The following is an 18867-nucleotide window of genomic DNA, read 5'->3' on the forward strand; positions in this document are numbered from 1 at the left end:
AATAAATAAATAAATGTTATTTGTTAAGTTATATGCAGTGAGCTGTTGTCATGTTTATCAGGATAGTATGTTATGTTTATACGCACAGAGACATTTCAGCTGCTTCTAAAACACGATTCGGTCATTGACCAACGTCATGAACTGCTGCAGTGTTCTGGACAAAGCTTAAAGATTACACTGTGTATTTAGTTACTTCTAGACTGTCTGAACTCATCTACATTCATACAGTCATCAGAAACATGAGGCAGGACTTTTTCTTCTGACGTGCTCGTAGTCCAGATCAACATTCACCTCGTCTACCTCATGACTCCATCAGCGTGAGAAAAACGGCCAGAACCGTGTGCACACATGTAAAGGTTAGAACAAAGATAAGGCAAACTCTAACACACCAATGTGTCAGATGCTCCTTCAGCTGCCGAGCAAATGTCAACGCATTTGAGCACATAAATGGCTGAACCCAGAGCAGCGTGTCCACAGCAGCACAGTCTATGTGAAATATGCAGCTATATTAAACCTACATATAAATGTATTACGTGCTGAACGTGGGTGGAGTGGTCAACTAAACTCAAGGTTTGCTGTGGTATCTGGGTCAAAGTTTAACGTGTTTACTGTAAGGCGAGGAAAAAGATTCACAGCCTCCAGCCTGCGATGGAACCGGTCGACATAAATCACTCCGGCCACAGACCATGATGGAGGCCTGGTGGTCTGGAGGAGCAATCTGGCCAACAGCTCATCTGACAGCCTGTTGGGGTAGAACTGTGTGATAGTTCTCCTCAGGTTCAGTTAAACTCATCTAATCACATGATCAGCTGTGCACGTGGTTACCTGGAGACAAAGGCTGAACCTGAACTCTAGACCAAATGAATTATTATTATTATTATTATTATTATTATTATTATTAATACAGGGCCAACACACACATTGTGTTTTAATTTTAATATGAAAGTTCTCACTGGAAGTACAGATCTGTATCTTCAGGACGTCTCTTGTGAAACCCCAGCAGCTGATCAGAGAGCCCTCCTCTGTTCTGCCTCGTGTCGGCGTTACAGACACCAGAACAGGGACGAGGTAAAGATAGTGGAGCTGGAGTCCGTCCATGGGACTCACTGGAGGAGTGCTGCTAATGTATGATCTTCTAAAAAGCACTTCAGATTCCAGACTGTCTACGGCATGGGCTCATCAGACTGTCCACCTCTAACTCGTGACTGGCTATGAAGTTGTCTTAAAGGAACAGTTCCACATGCAGGGATGGACGGTATGATGAGAAGATCGCTAGAACTTCAGGGATGGATGTATGCCACTGCCAACACACATCAAGCTGACATGTGCCTCCCAGCAGCTTTAAAACTCACATATGAACTCTTCATATATCACACATGAGCTGCTTCCTCTTTCTACAGCATGTATGCTAAGCTAACTGTCTGCTCACTCACTTCATATTCACCAAACACACATCGGAGCAGCACTGACTTTTTCCATCTTGATCCTCAGCAACAAAGCAAAGAAACACATTTTCCAAAGTGCTGAACTCCTCCTTTAGTCGTGAGCGCTCTGGACGGATTAACCCAGTCACAGAACGCTGTGGCCAAGCGGCAGAGAGCAGAATCATGTTCAGAGACGACAGCGGCCCGGCTAAGAGTGTGATCAGAATGCTAAGTGGTCATCGTACCATCAGGTTTAATAACCACAGGAGTGAAGAGCTGGAAAAGAAAAGCAGACACAGGAGGTAAAGGAGACACGTGCCTCTAACCTAAACCACCTCACCAGTGGGTCTTGTTTTTCATCATCTACAACAGTGGATTTAAATGAAACGAAGCGAGGTGGACACACAGCGAAGCAGAAAAGTCCTCCTGCTGACATGCTGATCCTGGTCTGAGGGTGATATCCCTGACAGGCGTTGTGTTTCTACCCCAGGTGGATAAACTCATTCTGTCGGACTAAAAGTTGTATCCTGGTATCAGAAGTTATTTCATCCTATCTTTTCCAGGTGCACCCAAACACAGTTCAGCTTTCCCTACAAGGCCTTCTTGTGTATTCATTTATTCTGCATTTACATACGCGGCTGCTCCAGGCCCTGGTCCGTTAGCCTGCTGAGGCCACAGTTACCCATGTGCCTTACTGCTGGTGAGCCCTCTGATCTGGGAGGGTCAAAGACGAGGCCTGAGCCAGCATGAGGATGAAGGGGGAGGAGCTGATGGTGTCACTGAATGCCTGGGAACCTGTCACTTTGCGTCAGTGTTAGCGTCTACATCTGGCCTGCTCTCCCTTTAACCTCCAGCTAAGCATGACTAGCTCACAGGACTGGACCACAGAGGAGGAAGAGCAACTTTTACAAGCAGTGCCTTTAACTTTCCACGATGGCAGCCGCCGTGTTGAGCCATCGTTTCACACTCAAACAGGCACATACGTAAAACTACGGACATATCACCCTTTATGGATCTCACTCAGCTTCCACTCGTTCTCCCGTTGACTTCACATCTCTCAAACCAGCCGGCTGACTCTAGCCTTTATTCCAAATAGATGGAGAAGGAAACTGATGTTGGCATAAACAACATCCTCAACACTCTTCATAATCCTCCAGCTCTTCTGAGCAGGATAACACCTGTGATGTCTTCCTGATATGTCTCTTGCGTGCATCTTTATCAAAACAAAACGCTGATAGCAGTAAAAGGAGTTTCTGTGATCAGTCGTGTTCGCCTCCTGTTCAAGAATGTCAGTCGTACAGCTTCTGGTTGAGGGGTGTCAGCTCGGGATGTGATGCTGTGTGTTTCTAACCCAAACTGCTCAGTACATGATGTTTAGTAGAACATCTCCTTGACTGTACACTCTGTGACCTAAAAAATGCTAACAGAAGTCTATTGATAGTGCTGAGAGTCCAGGATGCTTCCTTGGTAGGGCGGGTCTTCCAAATTCCTCAGAGTTTAGGCAGGACGACTCCTCGTATGGAGAACACGGTCTAGAAAAGGTACCAGCGTTCAGTCCTGCACACAGAGTTGTAGGTGATTTAAGCTACACACAGGAATCCTTTAACCTGAACGAGGAGCTCAGTTCTAGGCAGAAGGACACTGGAGCAGCCCTTCAGTGGGATTCAATGAAGTAACATCCAAAGAATGCAGCTGCTGTAGAGTCTTCCTTCACTCTGAGAGGCAGTCCACATACTTACACCAAAAGTGTGAGTTGTGGGAGGGCACAAGTTGTCGTCCATCAGCTATAGCATGCTAGCAGGGTTAGCCTTGAAAGCTGGACAGACACTGTGCCAGTTCTATGAAACGTGCACGACGTGCTACCTCAGGCTACACACTGACTTTAACCGGCCTTCACATGAGGCCAGAGTCTGTGACTTCCTCGGCTCGCGGTGTACGGTCCAATCGACTAATACGAAGCCCGCCCTCACCTGTGTCCAGTCATAAGTCCAATAAAGTTTTTTTCAAACAAGATGAAGAAAGACGGCAGAGTTTCTACAGAGAAAACTGCACGACTACTTTAACAGTTAATTTGTTATAAATGTGTTGCCCATTTTTCCCCTGACTAGTTTGTGCTTTCTTGTATTTCATACCATAATTTTATGCGTTTGCTTCCACTGCTGCACCTGAAGCCATTCTGGACTTTGCCGTTAGCGTGCAGTCGCTTCATGAGGCCCGTCCTGGTGGCCTCAGTCGCTCTTGTCAATAGAGCTTTTAGAAATAATTAATACTCATTACATGATCTTCACTGATAACATGACTATTCATGAAGTCATGTGAAACATCTTGGCCCTGAGATAATCAGATAGCTGTTGCATAAAAATAGTCCAGTTGTTTGGTGCCACGCTGCCTCTTCACATGGCCCCGGCAGCTCCGCATGCCAATGGAGACCTTTGTTAGTGACACAGTTTCAGGATCTAGCAGTGAATGAATTCTTAATTAAACTGAACAATGGTCAGTGTGGGTTGTGAGGGAGGCCACAATCACCATCAAACACACACAATGTTCGAGTGTGGACGTCCACGTACCGACCAGACATCCAGTCATGGCATCCTGGTGGAAAACATGATCCACCGTAGAGTTATATTTGCGACGCCGCGCCCCCTCCCCCTGCTGTCTGAGCTACATCGCCTGCATTAGTCATTTATTCTGTTTTATGAAAGCAAAAGTAAAGAAGAATTTAAGCACCTTCACATCGACTTACAGCATTTTAACAGAACTCTGGCCCGACAGTCACATGACAGTGTTCTGAGTCAGGATCTGAACCATGACGTTAGTTTCAGCACTTTCACAGCTGTTTTGCAGATAAACTCACTCTTACTGTGGTTTTGATATTAAATTCTTAAAATGATTCACGGTTCACCGCATCAGCAGCAAAGTCAGAACCTAGAGAAACGGGTGGTACCAGTGGTGGTACCAGTCAGAATTCTGTGTCAGTTCAACAACTTCCACTGATGTCAGCAGTGATGTGGGCGGTCAGAGGTAATGAGCGGTTCCTTACTACTGCACAACAGGTTAGCATTCAGACGCCCGTACACTATTTATAGTGGCTGTCAGCACCAGCCAGAACCCCCGCAGCCTGCTAATTGGGCTCCCTCTCAGGTAGAAAATGCAAGCAGCGGTGGCTCTCCCTGCCTTTCACGGGCGCCCGGGGAAACCTTGACCGTACTTCACGATGAAATAATTGGCTGCTGATGTTTCTAGCCCAGGTCAGCCTCTTGAGGGAGACAGTGAGAACGCCTTGTCAAAACAGATCGAAGCACAAGGCCAAGAGGCTGACTGGGCCTCCCCTGGCGCAGCATCTCTGTTATGCGAACAATCTGACATGCCACACATGTTGGATGTCCACATGAATTGGGGAGCTCCATGGCGTCAGCTTAAAGGAGCTCTAACAGAAGGGGGTGGGGGCTAATTCAGCTCCCGACAACAGTTTTTTGGGCTGCACTCGGAGTCAAATCCCATGCTTGAATTGAAGCTGCTACCACAAAAATCTCTGTTAAATCGCGCCACACTCAGTGCCAGAATTAGCTCCTCACCACACTCTGCACAGATGGCATCGGCAGCGCTCATTGCAAATGCTTCACATTCTAGTCCAGGCAGCCTGACCCCTTCCTTAATCCTAATTAGGACTGCAATTTCCACGCAGGCCCTTTTCAACCACGATGAAAGTCAGCATTTGTATGGCTACAGCACTGGCTTATGGGTCGTATTATTCTGTGATTGTACCAGTCCACTGATAGTGACAACATCTTAAACTGATCACTGGAGCAGGGTTTGGTAAATGACTATTGCTACTGTGCATTAACCTATATCCTCAGCCAGTCAACAATGAACTGTTCAGATAATAACGCACGGCGCTAAATCCCTGGATAACTCCCACACACACCTAAACCTCCCCCACCCTGTACACTCATATACACATCTGATCTGAAACAGAAACAGTCACCCTTTTCCAAAGCTTTGCATCAGCGTGCCACATAGGATTAACCAGTAATTCCCCTATAACATATAAAGAGCTGGGAACACTAACATCTGCAGATATCAAGCTAATCTGGCTGCTGGGATATGAACACGGATCTTTTTTGACCAGCCAGCACTTCCTTTACCTAATAATGCCCTATTTGGCCTGCGCTGTGACGGGGCGATGGGGGCGGCTGAGCCACCGCGCCACAGCCTGCAGAGATAAGCGCTCATTGTTGAGTGCGTGGACGGTGAGCGTAGCCGACCACGATGAGTTAAGGCTCAACTGACAACTGAACAATAACACAACAGCGCACAGCAGAGACGTGTTGACTTAGCAGGTCCAAAAGGTTTAATCTGCCTCACTTCCTGCGTGCTCCAAGGATGGCCGCTGTGGGCTGAACAGAGCCGAACTGAAAGGGTGCTTTCTGTGATGCAGCCTTTGGGGACACAACAACTTTTTTAGAACTCCGCTGACCTTTATATCCGACTGCTTTCATGAGATGTGGATTCTCTCAACCTGCACATCTCTACAGGAGAGAGCGGCGGTTCGTTTAACTCGCTGTGTTGAGGCTCACTGTCACTGAATAATACCAACAGCTACGTATGGATGCCAGAAGACAAATCTCTCTGAGTGTAGTCGAATGCACTCACGTCTTAAACTGTGAAGCTGTGAAATGGCAGCAGGAAGCTCATAAAGTCCTCATAACGAGACCACCCAGCCACGTTCGGCTCAGTCATCAAGATGCTATCAACTCTCAAACAGCAGGTCCAGGAAAAAAAAAAATCACAGTATTTCTAAAGTCTACTGTTCCAACAATAGCTTCCCACAGCCCGGCCCATTAACTGGCCTTTGTTTCCTGTGCTGAACAAAAGCCATGTTGTGTGAGGGAGGCCTGAGTAATGGACCAGCACGGCCGATAGATTGACACGATGCACGTCTGATCAGCTAATACCACAGCAAGGTCTTTCTTTCACTGTTTACTAGCAATAAAATGGGCTCCAATCTGTTTAACCACACTCTGCACGATTCTAGTTTTTTCCAGAGATGACTCAGTCCTCCGCTAACCGGCTCATGTTCTAAGGATTTAAACGTTCTCCACAAACACTGGGCCCCACAAAGATTGCAAACATCTCCAGCACTAAAACCGGATGCACTTTATAACGACACAAGCCTCCTAAATCAGCCTATCAATACTCATTAAACTACAAACACTGGTAAAGGATTTGAAAAGTGTGCTTAGCATTTGGTTGTTGTTTGCATTTCACACCTTTAACACCAGACAAGCGAGTGCTTCTGCTACCTTCTGCTGAATTTGTGACAGAAAAAAAAAAGAAGAGCTGAAGTCAATCAGCATCGTTAAGCAAAGAGTCAGGGGTCAAACACGCTGCCGCAGCAAAGATTTACTCTTTAACAAAGATTTCCTTTCCTTTGCAGCCACCCCTCACGGACCGGGGCAACTGGCCTGCATGCTGTATAATGCTGTGGGAAGCACTTCTGACTGTTTCATTGTTCCTTAGTAAGCACTAATGCGGAGTAAATGAAGAGGAGTGCAGAATGTGAGGTCGCCAGAAGTGTGTGAGTGTGTAGGGGATGACTGGTCACAGGTGAAACCAGCTCTGACAGGCAGGCGTGGTGCTGGGACCGAGGTCGCCGGACGCTCCCACGTTTTAGCCCTGAAAGGGAGAAAGTGGAGCCAAAAGGCTGTGACCACGTAGGAAAAGAGACGACTTTCCTCATTGTTCACGAGCCTCTTTGGAAAGCTTGTTGATCCGCAAGGTTGCTCAAATATTCATGCACATCGCCAGCACAGCGTACATTCATAGGATTTAAAGAGAACTGCCCGTAAACAGTCACTGAACTTATACATTAAATACGTGGCTGTGCAGAGAATTCAGTCAACATAAATAATAAAACTCTGTTCTGACTCCCATCTAAAATAACGTCTAATTAACAGGGTGGAGACGCCTGCGCTCATTAACCACACGCTGAAAACAAATTCCATTCTGTAGCACATAACTGGGAATAAATCAAGTGTGCTGCTCGTTCCAAGAGACGGTTGTTTGTGAACATTACGCCGACACTGCAAGTAAAAAAAAAAAAAAAAGAATCTAAATAAATATTGAGACATCTAAGTGTGCAACCCAAGCAAGAATTTGCCAACAAGCAGCCCCCTCAGACAACAAATGTGCATCAAGGCATGCTCAGGACTCAAATAGTTTGAACAGGCTGGTTGAGCTGTGGGACAGGGAATGTCGCTGGAACAACAGGTGGGGAGTGAAACCATCCAAGGCTCCCGCTGCTGCCCCTCGGCCCACCTCCCCCCAGGAGCCGCACTTCCATCACCTGCTCAGGGAGGAATCCTTGATGGGTTTCCGTGGGAAATACCAGACAAAGGCATCAGACGGCCAAATGACCGAGCGCTTCATGCCGCTCGTTTCCAGGCCGTCACGTGAGCTATGCCACCACGCATACCGGCCCAGAGGAAGCCAAGGTGTGCGGTACACGGTCACGGTGCAGCCCTCCTGGTCCGGGAAACAATGGCTGAGCTCCAAAGTGCTTTTATGGTAAGAATAGATGACAGCTGGTGATCTCGGTCACCTGCTGTCTTTGCGTGCGTCAAACATAACTCCTCCGTGGCGTTCTGCGCGCTACAGCTGACTATAGAAGACACGTACTTGTTCGTTGCACACAGATTCGAGCGCTCCACATCCCGGGATAACGAGAAAACATTTTCCAATTGAATCTCTTTTCCCTATAGGTAAGAACGCAAAAATGTTCTCCTAAGCAGATTATAATGCTCTTTCTGGTGTTTACATGTAAATCCAACGACCCAAACCTGCACACATCTGGCGCCGGACTCAGTGATGAAATCCAAACCAGTGCAGTTTATTTCTGTCTTACTTTTGACAACACCAATGATAAAAACACGACTTTACATGCAGCGTAAAGCTGAAATGATTAATTTATGTGTTGACTGTGAGTCACAGCGAGGAGGACGTTCCATCAGTTAACGTCTACAGTTTGCCTCCAGAAAGGAACATCCAGACGATTCTGTGGAAGTTAGCCGCGCGGGCCCAGCCCTGATAAGCTACGACCATAACTCATTTGGCAAAGTGCCAGGCTCAATCTGCTTAAATGCCTCCATCTCAACACTGAGAGGAAAGCAGCAGAATGAAATGGTCCGGTCCCATTCATAAGGACTGTAATACATGCGGTGCTGTGTGACTGAGCGCTGTGGGTTGGACACCAGCACATCGCAGCAGTCCTTCAGAGCTCATCGCTCTCTGCAGAACTGAGCTGTTCTCACTGAGCAACGCTACCACGCAGGCGATCGCCCCAAAGGAAGCCGCCCACAGATGTGAACACTGATGATCTTGAGTGTTGATGATCTGAGATAAAGCTGTACAGTGGCTCGGTTCTGCATGAGCGAGCCTGTGTGAGGGGAGGGCAGGACGGCGGCGGGGCGGTCGGGGTAAGTGGGGGATTCATTACCGAGCGCTGGATGGACGCAGGCCGTTTTGAGAGGCTTGTCAGCACAGAGATACAGATTCCCTCTGAAAGTGTGGTGGAGGAAGCTCATGAAACCATAAGATCATTGTTCTGGCTAGAACCAGATCGGGCCAGACGGGACGGCTGTGAGGGAGCTCCGGGTTCAGCTCTGGGGTGGAGCGCTGTGGGCGTGGGGTCAGTGGCCTGCTGTATGTTTTCACTCTTGTTCACCTTCTGCAAAAGGCATCTGGATCCAGCCTAAAGTCCACCCTGCCCACTAAATGGCTTTTGTTCTTGTGTTTCTGCTGTTGTTTCCTTATTTTCTCAATAAATTATTTGTTGGCTCTTTGCTTTTGTACGTTGAATATTTTAGGAACCTCACATCTGTGCTCTCTGTATTCTTAAGCTCAACTGAATAACTATGAGAAGCGGCTTTGTTTTTCAGTACGAGCGAGGCCAGCGGGAGCCAGCGACCAATGAAAACACTGGTCGTACACGTGAAGAACAAGGTGAGACTTTACCTCAGCCATCTGTGAGAAGTCTATGACGGCTCCACCAACATCACCCCAAGTTGTTGTCACGTTTTAACCCCAAACTGCCAGAACACGAGCTTAATTTTTTAATCCTTTTTTAAATACTAGTTTCAATATGAAAATTCAGAGGAGGCAACAACAAGAATACGGTAGCATGACTGTTAAAACACACTATGAAAAACAAAGCAGTCCTCTAATTAGAGCTGTTTTTTCATATTTTACTCTATCTTCCTACATTCTGAGAACAGTTTCAGGTCTTGGAAAATCCCTCATTACGTGCTACGGGCCTGAAAGGAATCATTTATTTACCTTTTCCAGCTCTGATGATGACCGTCGTGTAAATACGTTAATCTGACTTTGGAAGAGGAGACGGCCCTGTGAAAGGAAATGGCCGAGCAGATAACACGACCATTTTGGGCCTGACACAGGAGATGAGGTTTAATGTCGAGAAACTGACAATTAAGGTTAATTGCTATGTTAACGGAAAACAATACAGGAAATCCCTGAACGCAGACGGGCTGAGGAACGTCCACCGCTCATCCTCTGCTTCCATCTCATTTCTTCCTGTTTTTATTTACCCCTATGCAGCCGAACTGAATACAGGGTGAGGTATACGAAGCATCCTTTAAGTGCTGCTGTTTTCTGGACAGTGTTGTTGATGTCAACAGTTCCTGAAGTCTCTGTTAAGGTTCTGTCACTGAAATTACAAAACAGTCTGAGCCTAATGCTGAAGTCTGTGACCAGCTTTGAGGCTGCAGCTCGGCCGGTTTGACCGACCTGCTACAATCATGACAAATGCCCGACAAACCCCTGAGTCACGGTGAAATCCACCCAAATTGCTTCCTGCTCTTTCCCCTCCATTGCTTTCTATGACACAGAAAGCGAGCAGAGCCACATGTGAAGCCTCTCCTATCGGAGCTCAGACAGGGGCCAGCCGCCACGGTACAAACTCGTCGCCTATGTCTGGCATCCTGACAAATATCTGAAGCACTCAGTTACCCAAAGTATGCCCTCACACACATGTGGCAACAGCGCTGTGTACACTGAGCTCCTTCGCTAGCATGATTCACAGCAAAGCCTAAAAAGCATGGGCGACTCAGGCACTCCTGATCTCATCTGACAGAATCAGGGAATTCCATTAATGCTGCCAGATATCAACCATTTCAGCTCTCTTTAACTATTTATCTATGATCCGTACAGCAACATTTTGAACCAGGGCAGTTCTTCCCTCAGCTCAACTTTTAGCGGATGCAGGGAAAAAGCACTCAGATGAAAGTCTCCGTGATCCTGTCTGAACTTTTTCAACACTTGACCTAAAAGCCACCGGTGTAGGAGATCAATACTATTTGGATCAATGGAGCTTGGATTGCTTTCAACCAGAAGATATTTTGGAAAGCTGTAACACTGCCTAACAGTGCTATCCATTCCAGTTCAGTCTCAACACATTCACCACTAAGCAGCCCAGAAGGGATCGTCCTCCCACCATATGGCCATATGGTCTGGTTACAGTCTGCCAGCTCGGTCTGTCCAGTCAGCTGAAAGCTAACTGGGTCTGTACTGGTGGGCCTTCGACAGCAGCAGCGCTATTGATCACAACGACCACAGTGTGTGGACTCTGCATTAAACACTGGCACTCGTTTGTCTACTACTATTTTCTATTTTAAAGCTAGTTTAAAGGAATACCTCAATATCTGGGGAGTGGGATGAGAAAATTGATCACACATGTCTGTGAGGTAAATAAATCCACAGTCAGTCACAGCATGAACACCACAAAATAATAATAATAATAATAAAATACTCTGGTAATGAAATCCGGCTTCCAGCATCTTTCAAGTCCACTAACTGAGATCAGATCTTTGTGTGTTTAATCCCACTAGTGTGACGTCTTACTGTGGGTTGTAGCCCAAACTGTTGTTTGGTTGTAAACTGGTAGTGACTGCTCGTAGCCATCGTATTCCCACCAGTAACATTAAAATCTGTTGTTTTTAAACTCTGGTTGTTGTACAGATTAATGACATTTAGATATAACAGGTTAGTGGCCTCAGTTCAGAAGCTTTATGTCGCAGGATTTTCTGAACTGTGCTGGTTTGGACAGAACCTGGTGAGCTGGTTCTGGTCTTTATGCTGAGTTAGACATTTTGATCTTCTCATCTGTAAATCAGAAAGTGAATTAGTTTATTTCCCAAACTGCTGAACTTTTGCATTCACACATTCAGAAGACGTCAAAGCATCATATGAGGTAAAACAAAACCAGCTCCAGTGACCCGCCACAGATAAACAAAGTCTGAACTCCATTAGGTTTTACACACTTCTAATGAAGAGACTAATAGAGTTGCAGCAAACTAATCTGAACCTAAATCTAATTTGTGATTTATTTTTGCATCAGCAGTGTCTCACATTATTTTGAGAGGAACCTGAGATGGTGTTAAGAACGACTGCAGACGACTGGATGCGCAGTTTTTCCTTGTTTTTCTGACTGACGGAGGTACGAAGCAGATGTCAGACCAGGAAGAAGCATTTTACAGAGAAATCAACCACATCACCTACACACACACACACACACACACACACACACACACAAGTTAATCATCACTAATAACTCATTTGGATGAGAACCAAGATGTGTGTGTCATGCACCCCAAGCACTCTGAAATCCTCTCTGCAGACTCTGCAGCCAAGTATGGAGCTACTGAGTCTCTCTTGTATGAGATGAACACTTTGATCATAATTTATCATTGATTAGGAGCCACAGAGTAAATAATTAGTTTGTATTTTTCAATTAGAAAGATGTTTTTAGAACGTTTTCATTCCTACATTCAATTCTGTGGCCTGACATACCTGCCAGCACGCACTACATCATTTTCTCATTTATTTATTTTTAAGTTGAACACATCAAGGTCCAGGTCTGGCCCCCTCACTGAGAGCCATCTATCATTTCTATGCTGTGCCGTTTGGAACCCATTTTGCACTGCCTCCCAGAAGATGCCAATAATTCACCTCGAGTCCTCCGTCTGACGTTGGCGTCGCTGCTAAACTGGCTGGATCTGCCCCAAACCATCAGCACCACCTCTGGTCAAACAGCACTGTGTCAGGGATGCAATCTGGAGCATGTGTCTGATGTTTTTTCAACCTGAAGCTGAACAGTAGATGTGCGATATGTTTACTTTGATGCCACATGTCTGACAGGTGCATCCACGCCCCTGTGCCGCCTCCACAGTAGCATCACGCAGCCCTGGCATGAGCCTGGAGGTGGTGCATGGAGGTATGGAAACCACCTCGCAATTACAGGAAACCAGATGTAAGAAAAGGAAATGAGCTTCAAGCACAACTGCTGCTGATTAGCGGACGGGGTTCTCATGGTAACAATGCTGAGTGGTTTACCATCCTTATTTACAGCATCGTTATCAATCACAGACGCAGCTCCACCGCCTCCGACGCTGCAGCCTGTCTGTGGAAAACGACTATTTTGAAACCCCACTATCATCCTGTTCCGAGCAGCGACAAAGACAAGGGAACTTCCAAAAAAGTCTGCGCTCGCAACAGCCAAAAGTCATCTTTCATTACCTTCCCCTGCTCTCCCTGACAGGCATGACATTACGCTCGACATGTCTGCGAGCTTTCGGTTGGGAATCAGAGTCTTGTCTCCACGGTAACACACACTCCACCATGTGACTGCAGACATCCCCAAAATCTTCCTGTCATCACGGCCAAGTGTCATCACACGGGCTGAATTCAATTTACCGGCTCTTCAATGCAATCCAGAGACTCAGATTTACAACACAGAGATTTAAAAAAGATCTCATTTCTGATACGGAAAGCTTCGACTGTCTTTGCCAATAAAAGTCTTTTAAGCCGTTTTTTGTTGTGTTTTTTAATCCTGTGGTATCCTTAAGTCTCTCTACTTTATATCTCTTCATTACCAAAACTCTGCCAAGTCCCAGAACCTTAAAAGCCCGTCTCCCGTCCCCGACCCATTCGAAATGTGACAGCAAAGCTTTTAGCCGGGCTCTGGCTACTTCTGGACTTGATTTTAATATTTCACATAGCAGGGTTCACCTCAGTCTTGCTCCTGCCGTTATTAGTCCTTTACATCCCTGCGTGACCTGACACCACCGAGCTGTTTACTGAAACTGAAAGAGAAAGTCAGACGTACAAAGCTACAGTACAGAAGTTCTGACCCTCATCATTATCTTGGTTCTGGGCCCGTCGGTCTGGACTGAACAGTGATCAAACACCTGAGGTTGTCAGATGACTCTGCCTCGTGGCTATTTTTAGACGGTAATTGCCCTTTTGTTACAGCCTGGTAAACAAAAGATGAATCCAGAGCGATTATCTGGTTATGACTCTCAGCAGGAGTGCAGCCTCGAGCTCTGTCCTTTCAGAGCGACAGCAGCTCAGCCACATGCACTTCATTGCCTCTGCCATGTCATTAATGAAACCCCTAATTATTTCACTAAGCTGACAGCAACCCAATGTTTGATCGATGGCGGGCTCTTTTGACCTATTGATGTACTCCATCAGTATCCAGTGAACACATGAGCAGGAGAACGGCCGTGGTGCTTCCTCCCTCCAGGGATCATGTGACCGTAGATAGGGATCATCAAACAGGAAGGCTCTGAACCAGGCAGTCAGTTAGGAGGCATCCTGGAGATCGTCCTGTTGATCTGGAGAAGCCTAAACACTGAATAATACAGCCTTGTCCAAACAAACAACCAATTTAGTCTGCTATTGAGGAAGAGCCATCATTTCCAAAAGCTTATTACCTCATAATTGACTCCTTTTTCCCATGAATCTGTCCCTCGTCCAAACCTCTGCTTAGAAATCTGATCTAAGCCTACAGCAGACGTTCCTTTGCCACCTTGGCCGTGCTAATGTTTTAATTTGGAGTTTTTAGCCAGCCTGACCTGCCTGGAGGTTGGTTTCTAGTTTATGACGGACGGTTCTTTCACATGCTCGTCTTATTGACATTTGAAGCACGCACATGCCACTGCCATTTCTGGAACATGAGCACGTTTGTGTTTGCCTTTCAGCCTCAGCATCTGCAGCGGTCTGCTGCTGGAGACGGTGAGAAAAATGATAGAAGCAGGACAGGGTGCTAAATCCTGCTCTGTGTCAGGTTAGAATGGATTTCTGTCTCAGCAGACGTATCGACACACCCAGCTTATTTCTGAACGCCTTCAACAAGCAGCTCTGCTCCACCGTCCTTCTTCACAGCTCCCCCTTCCTGCTCTGACCTCAGCCGGCTCACCAGCAGGGGTCCCTTTTATCTCTGAGGAAAACAGGTGGTTATGATTGTTAGTCAGTGCTAATATGATGTGAGGGCTTCTACCTCCATGTGTTTTCTATTTGGAATGCTGCATTTGCTAACACGCACAGTCAGGTTTGGGAGGGACGCGGCAGATATTTCTGGTTACGCCTGCGACGCTGCTCAAAACACCACCACCCACTCCAGCTCAGCTGTTTCGGGTCATTCCACAGTACGGGCCATGTGGCGCTCTGACTTTATCCCACGGAGGGACTCTCCACATGACTCAGAGCAGCAGTCTAAAAGTGATTACAAGATTGTGTGATTCTGTAGACGTTATTACACAACTCCCAGTTAGGCAATAAACACAACGCATACCTCCTCCTTCCCGTAACAATGATAAACGCGCTACGCCGCTGACACTTCTCACTCACGGGTCTTTATTTGTACCAAACAGATGCTGAGCAGCGAGTGACTCCTTTCTGCTGTGCGCCCTGTCCTACTCTGCCATTTACTGTCTCGGCAGTAAAATGTCAGACTGTATGTGATTTGCCCACGGGGGCCGTACATGCCATTCAGAGAGTGCTCTAAACATTTGCTCGCAAGCTTTGGGTGGGTAGGGAAACATCTGACAAAAAGCACCTCCTCGGGGAGCCACTATCAGCAGTTATCTTGGGGCGTACCGACTCCTGCCATGCCAAACGGCTACGCCACACATGCCAAACAATGGGAAAAGTGCCGACACTTGGCTCTCATTTAGACAAATGTTTGAAGAGCGTGCTGGGTAGCGTCATCCGACCAGCACCCCGTCATGTGCGGGTTTGTGGATGTTCAAAGCTGCCTGAGTGATGCAATACCGGCACATAGAACCCTCAACAACTATGTGGTGGACAACCGTCTGCCTTATCTTATCCGTTCAGATAAAGAGGGGGCTCGGATCGGATCAGGCTGACAGCCACGAGTGAAAACAAAGATAGTGCGAAGTCATAAACCTGTCAGTTATCCAGGAAGAGAAACTGATTTCAATAATCTGTGAAAGATAACTGGGTCTAGAACAGCCTCCTGTCCGGGTCGTAGCTGTGAGCGATGAGGTTTTCATCACAACATCTTTCGTTGGCTTTATTTGCTGTTGTCCATACGCACATTCCTAAAAAAGCAAAATCGCCTTAATGTCATAACGCCTCAAATACATCAACGTCTGCACGTGTTTCTTGTGAGAAGTCAAAGCAGGGATCCCAGAACCTATATGTGCTCTGTACTGATCCGTTCTGAGCATCTTCCAGCTCCGCACATATCTTGGCTGCAGTGTTGGCAGGAAGGAATCTGGCAGATGTCCTCTGATAGTGCGCACCACTTTCTGTGGAATATTTTAAGTGAAATTTCTCAGGTGAAGCCAACAATGGAAAATGTCAATGCATTCCATTAGCTCAGATTGGAAAGTCTGCTGTAAGCATGTGTACTTAAAATAACAATGGGCCTCGTCTCTGGCTCCGCTGACAGATGACTGGGCTGATATTTGCAGCTATGTTCGGTCGCGCTGGCTTTAGCCTTCGCTTGGAAAGGCTGCGTGGCCATTAGGATGATCGCTACCCAAAGATTGCCATGAATTGAAAATAACAAGCACACAAACAGCACAGAGCGTGGCCCACAGGAAGAGGAGCAAAGCGAGCGACACGAGCGCTGCTCGCTGGATTTCCTCATCGCTTTGTGAAGCATCAAAAACTAAATGTGGAGCAGAGATTTTTGAAAATGCAAGAAGCATTCTAATTACAGTCAGTACCTTTTAGAGATCAGTGTTGATCAGCACCAATTAGTAATTCATAACAGGGCCCGTGGCCAAGTCCAGTCCAGTCGGATTTGTCCTGTTTCTAAAGGCAGGGCGATGCTGGCTGGGGGCCAGCTGACCACATGGCTAAGCCCTGTCCAGCAAGACAAAAGAAATTCTTAATTCTTTACCAGCTCACTGCCCCCTCCCCAAAAATGCCGATTGTGCTGCTATCATGGCCTGTCACAGATTTACTCAGAGGAACTGACTCTGAGACGTATATCTGAGAAACACACAGAAAAACAACGACTAAATAAAAACTGCTGCAGCCTGGAAGTGTGTCAAGAGAGACAGTGTGTGGAGCAGATTATAAACAAGCTCCGCTGCTATTCCTAATTAAAGCAAAGAGAATAAGCCTATTCACACACGTGAGAGATCACAGGAAAGGTTCTTATGTCTGTAGCTCCCTTTGATCTGTACGTCTGTCCTCTCACACCTCGCCTAAGCTCAGTCCAAGGGGAGAACCTGGCAGCCCGGTTCAGTCAAGCTGCTGTGGAGAAAACAACCAAAGCGCAGCTCTTCATGCATGCACAGCACAGACAGCAATCTGAACACATGTTACACCCAAAATAAAATACAGCATGACTCCATAAATTAAATCAAACCTCACACTACAGGGCCCCGGATAGGATGGTTTATTAATTCAATCAGTCTATGATTAAGTTTATTTTTTAGCTCGATGAAAATCTGCCTTCATTTCCATTTATTCAAATTTTTATTCTAACAGATCAGAAGCTGGTTATCAGATAAATCTGCTCACAGCACAGCAACAAGTGTTTCACTGCTTTTCTCCAAGACATTAAAACATAACACGTGAAGGGCTGCTGTGCATGATTAAGAACCCAGCTCTGCTCTTACAGGTGGCCGGCTGAACCGGCTCCGGTTCGGTTCGGCAGCAGCAGCGGGGCGGGTTCGGAGCAGGAGGGAGGCAGATGAGGGAGAGAAGTAGGGAGGAGGGGGAGAGGAGGACACTGCCTGGCTGGCTCCTCCCGCGGTCAGCCTGCCCGTTACTCCGCCGCAGGACGAACCGTTACCTCCGCATCACTACGTCCAGCATCGTCCGCGCGACCGCCGCGGCTCCGCAAACACGCGCTAAATAGTTTAACGGCACCAAACCGCCTTTTGGTCCATTTTTAATTCACACACAGTCCGCCTCCGAACTTGGGAGGAACTTTTGTCGGAGTGAGGACACGCACACACACACACACACACACACACACACATAGAGACAGACTCACAAAACGTGGTGGCTCAACCAGAACCGAACCGAGGCGCGTTGAGCCCAGGTAGTCGTGCTAAATGCTAACATGTGGTCGCGCTCGGACGTGTTGTGTTTTATTCCCACTAAACAGAACCGCTGAGGGAGTCCGGACGGTTTGAGCAACAATAGCGGCTCAACGCGGCGCGTCCGCAACTCATCAGGACTCTAAGTTCAGCCGAAAATGGCGACTACATTTATCATTTCTCTGCCACAATCTCCAACTATGTTCACTTCACAGCGGGCAGAGCGAGCTGGCTGTCAGTCTGCCCCGAGTTTACCACACAGGGGTACTTCTGAGGCTTTCCCACCTCGCGTTGGGGTAAAAAAAAACAAAAATAAAAATAAAAACCGGAGCGCAGAAGTAGACAGAACCGGACCGTCTCCTTTATAAGAGAGCAAACAGCAGCCGGAGGAAAGAGCTTCTCTTTTTGTCTTTTTCATACTTACAGTGAGTTGAGAGGAGAGTCAGGAGGCAAGCCAGACGTGTTTGCGCCATCTTGGAGTCGATGCGATTGCTCGCTCGGACTGGCCGTGCATGCGCAAAGTAGCCCAGAGAGCGTCGCGCGAGGGAGAGAGACCTAGAGAGAGACTGGGGGAGAGAGAGAGAGAGAGAGAGAGAGAGAGAGGGAGGGAGGGAGGGAGGGAGGGAGGCAGGGAGGGAGGGGGCTCTATTATATTAGGTTTCCATGGCTACCGAAAGCATCACTCACCCCAGACAAGAATTTATAGTTGACACGGTGTGGGAGGCTTTTACTACTGTGGCCTTATACTGTAGGCAGGCAGCAGCTGGGAGCTCAGATAGGAAGCTCCAGTCTGTCATGTGGAGGGGAGATTAACAACAAAGCATTCTTTAGAACATCATTTTGCTTGTTAAAGTGAAATGGAATGGATAATGTCAATATGTATACTAGCAAACAGGTAACGGAAGCTCAAATTAATCTGTAATTACGGCTCCTGGTCATTTAAACTTCCACTGACAGAATGTTAAAAGCCAGCAGGCTTTAATAAAAATATTCCCTTAGCACTTTTTTTTACTGGTTGTAAATCTGGGCCCTGTCACGGACCGTAAGCCCGCTCACGCTGTACG

General features: G+C 47.0%; 1 protein-coding gene across 1 annotated transcript in view; it reads right to left on the reverse strand.

The window, feature by feature from the left end:
* Positions 1-18342, reverse strand: part of LOC103357892 (junctional adhesion molecule C-like) — a 35619-nt gene extending 17277 nt beyond the window's left edge. The window contains exon 1 of the mRNA XM_008282642.1: positions 18228-18342. Within this exon, the coding sequence (XP_008280864.1) occupies positions 18228-18276 (49 nt within the window). The 5' untranslated portion in view covers positions 18277-18342. The remainder of the gene's footprint in view (positions 1-18227) is intronic.
* Between the last annotated feature and the right edge of the window lie 525 nt (positions 18343-18867).

Source organism: Stegastes partitus, unplaced genomic scaffold (assembly GCF_000690725.1).
Source record: "Stegastes partitus isolate 25-593 unplaced genomic scaffold, Stegastes_partitus-1.0.2 Scaffold280, whole genome shotgun sequence".
In the NCBI taxonomy this organism is placed as follows: domain Eukaryota; kingdom Metazoa; phylum Chordata; class Actinopteri; family Pomacentridae; genus Stegastes; species Stegastes partitus.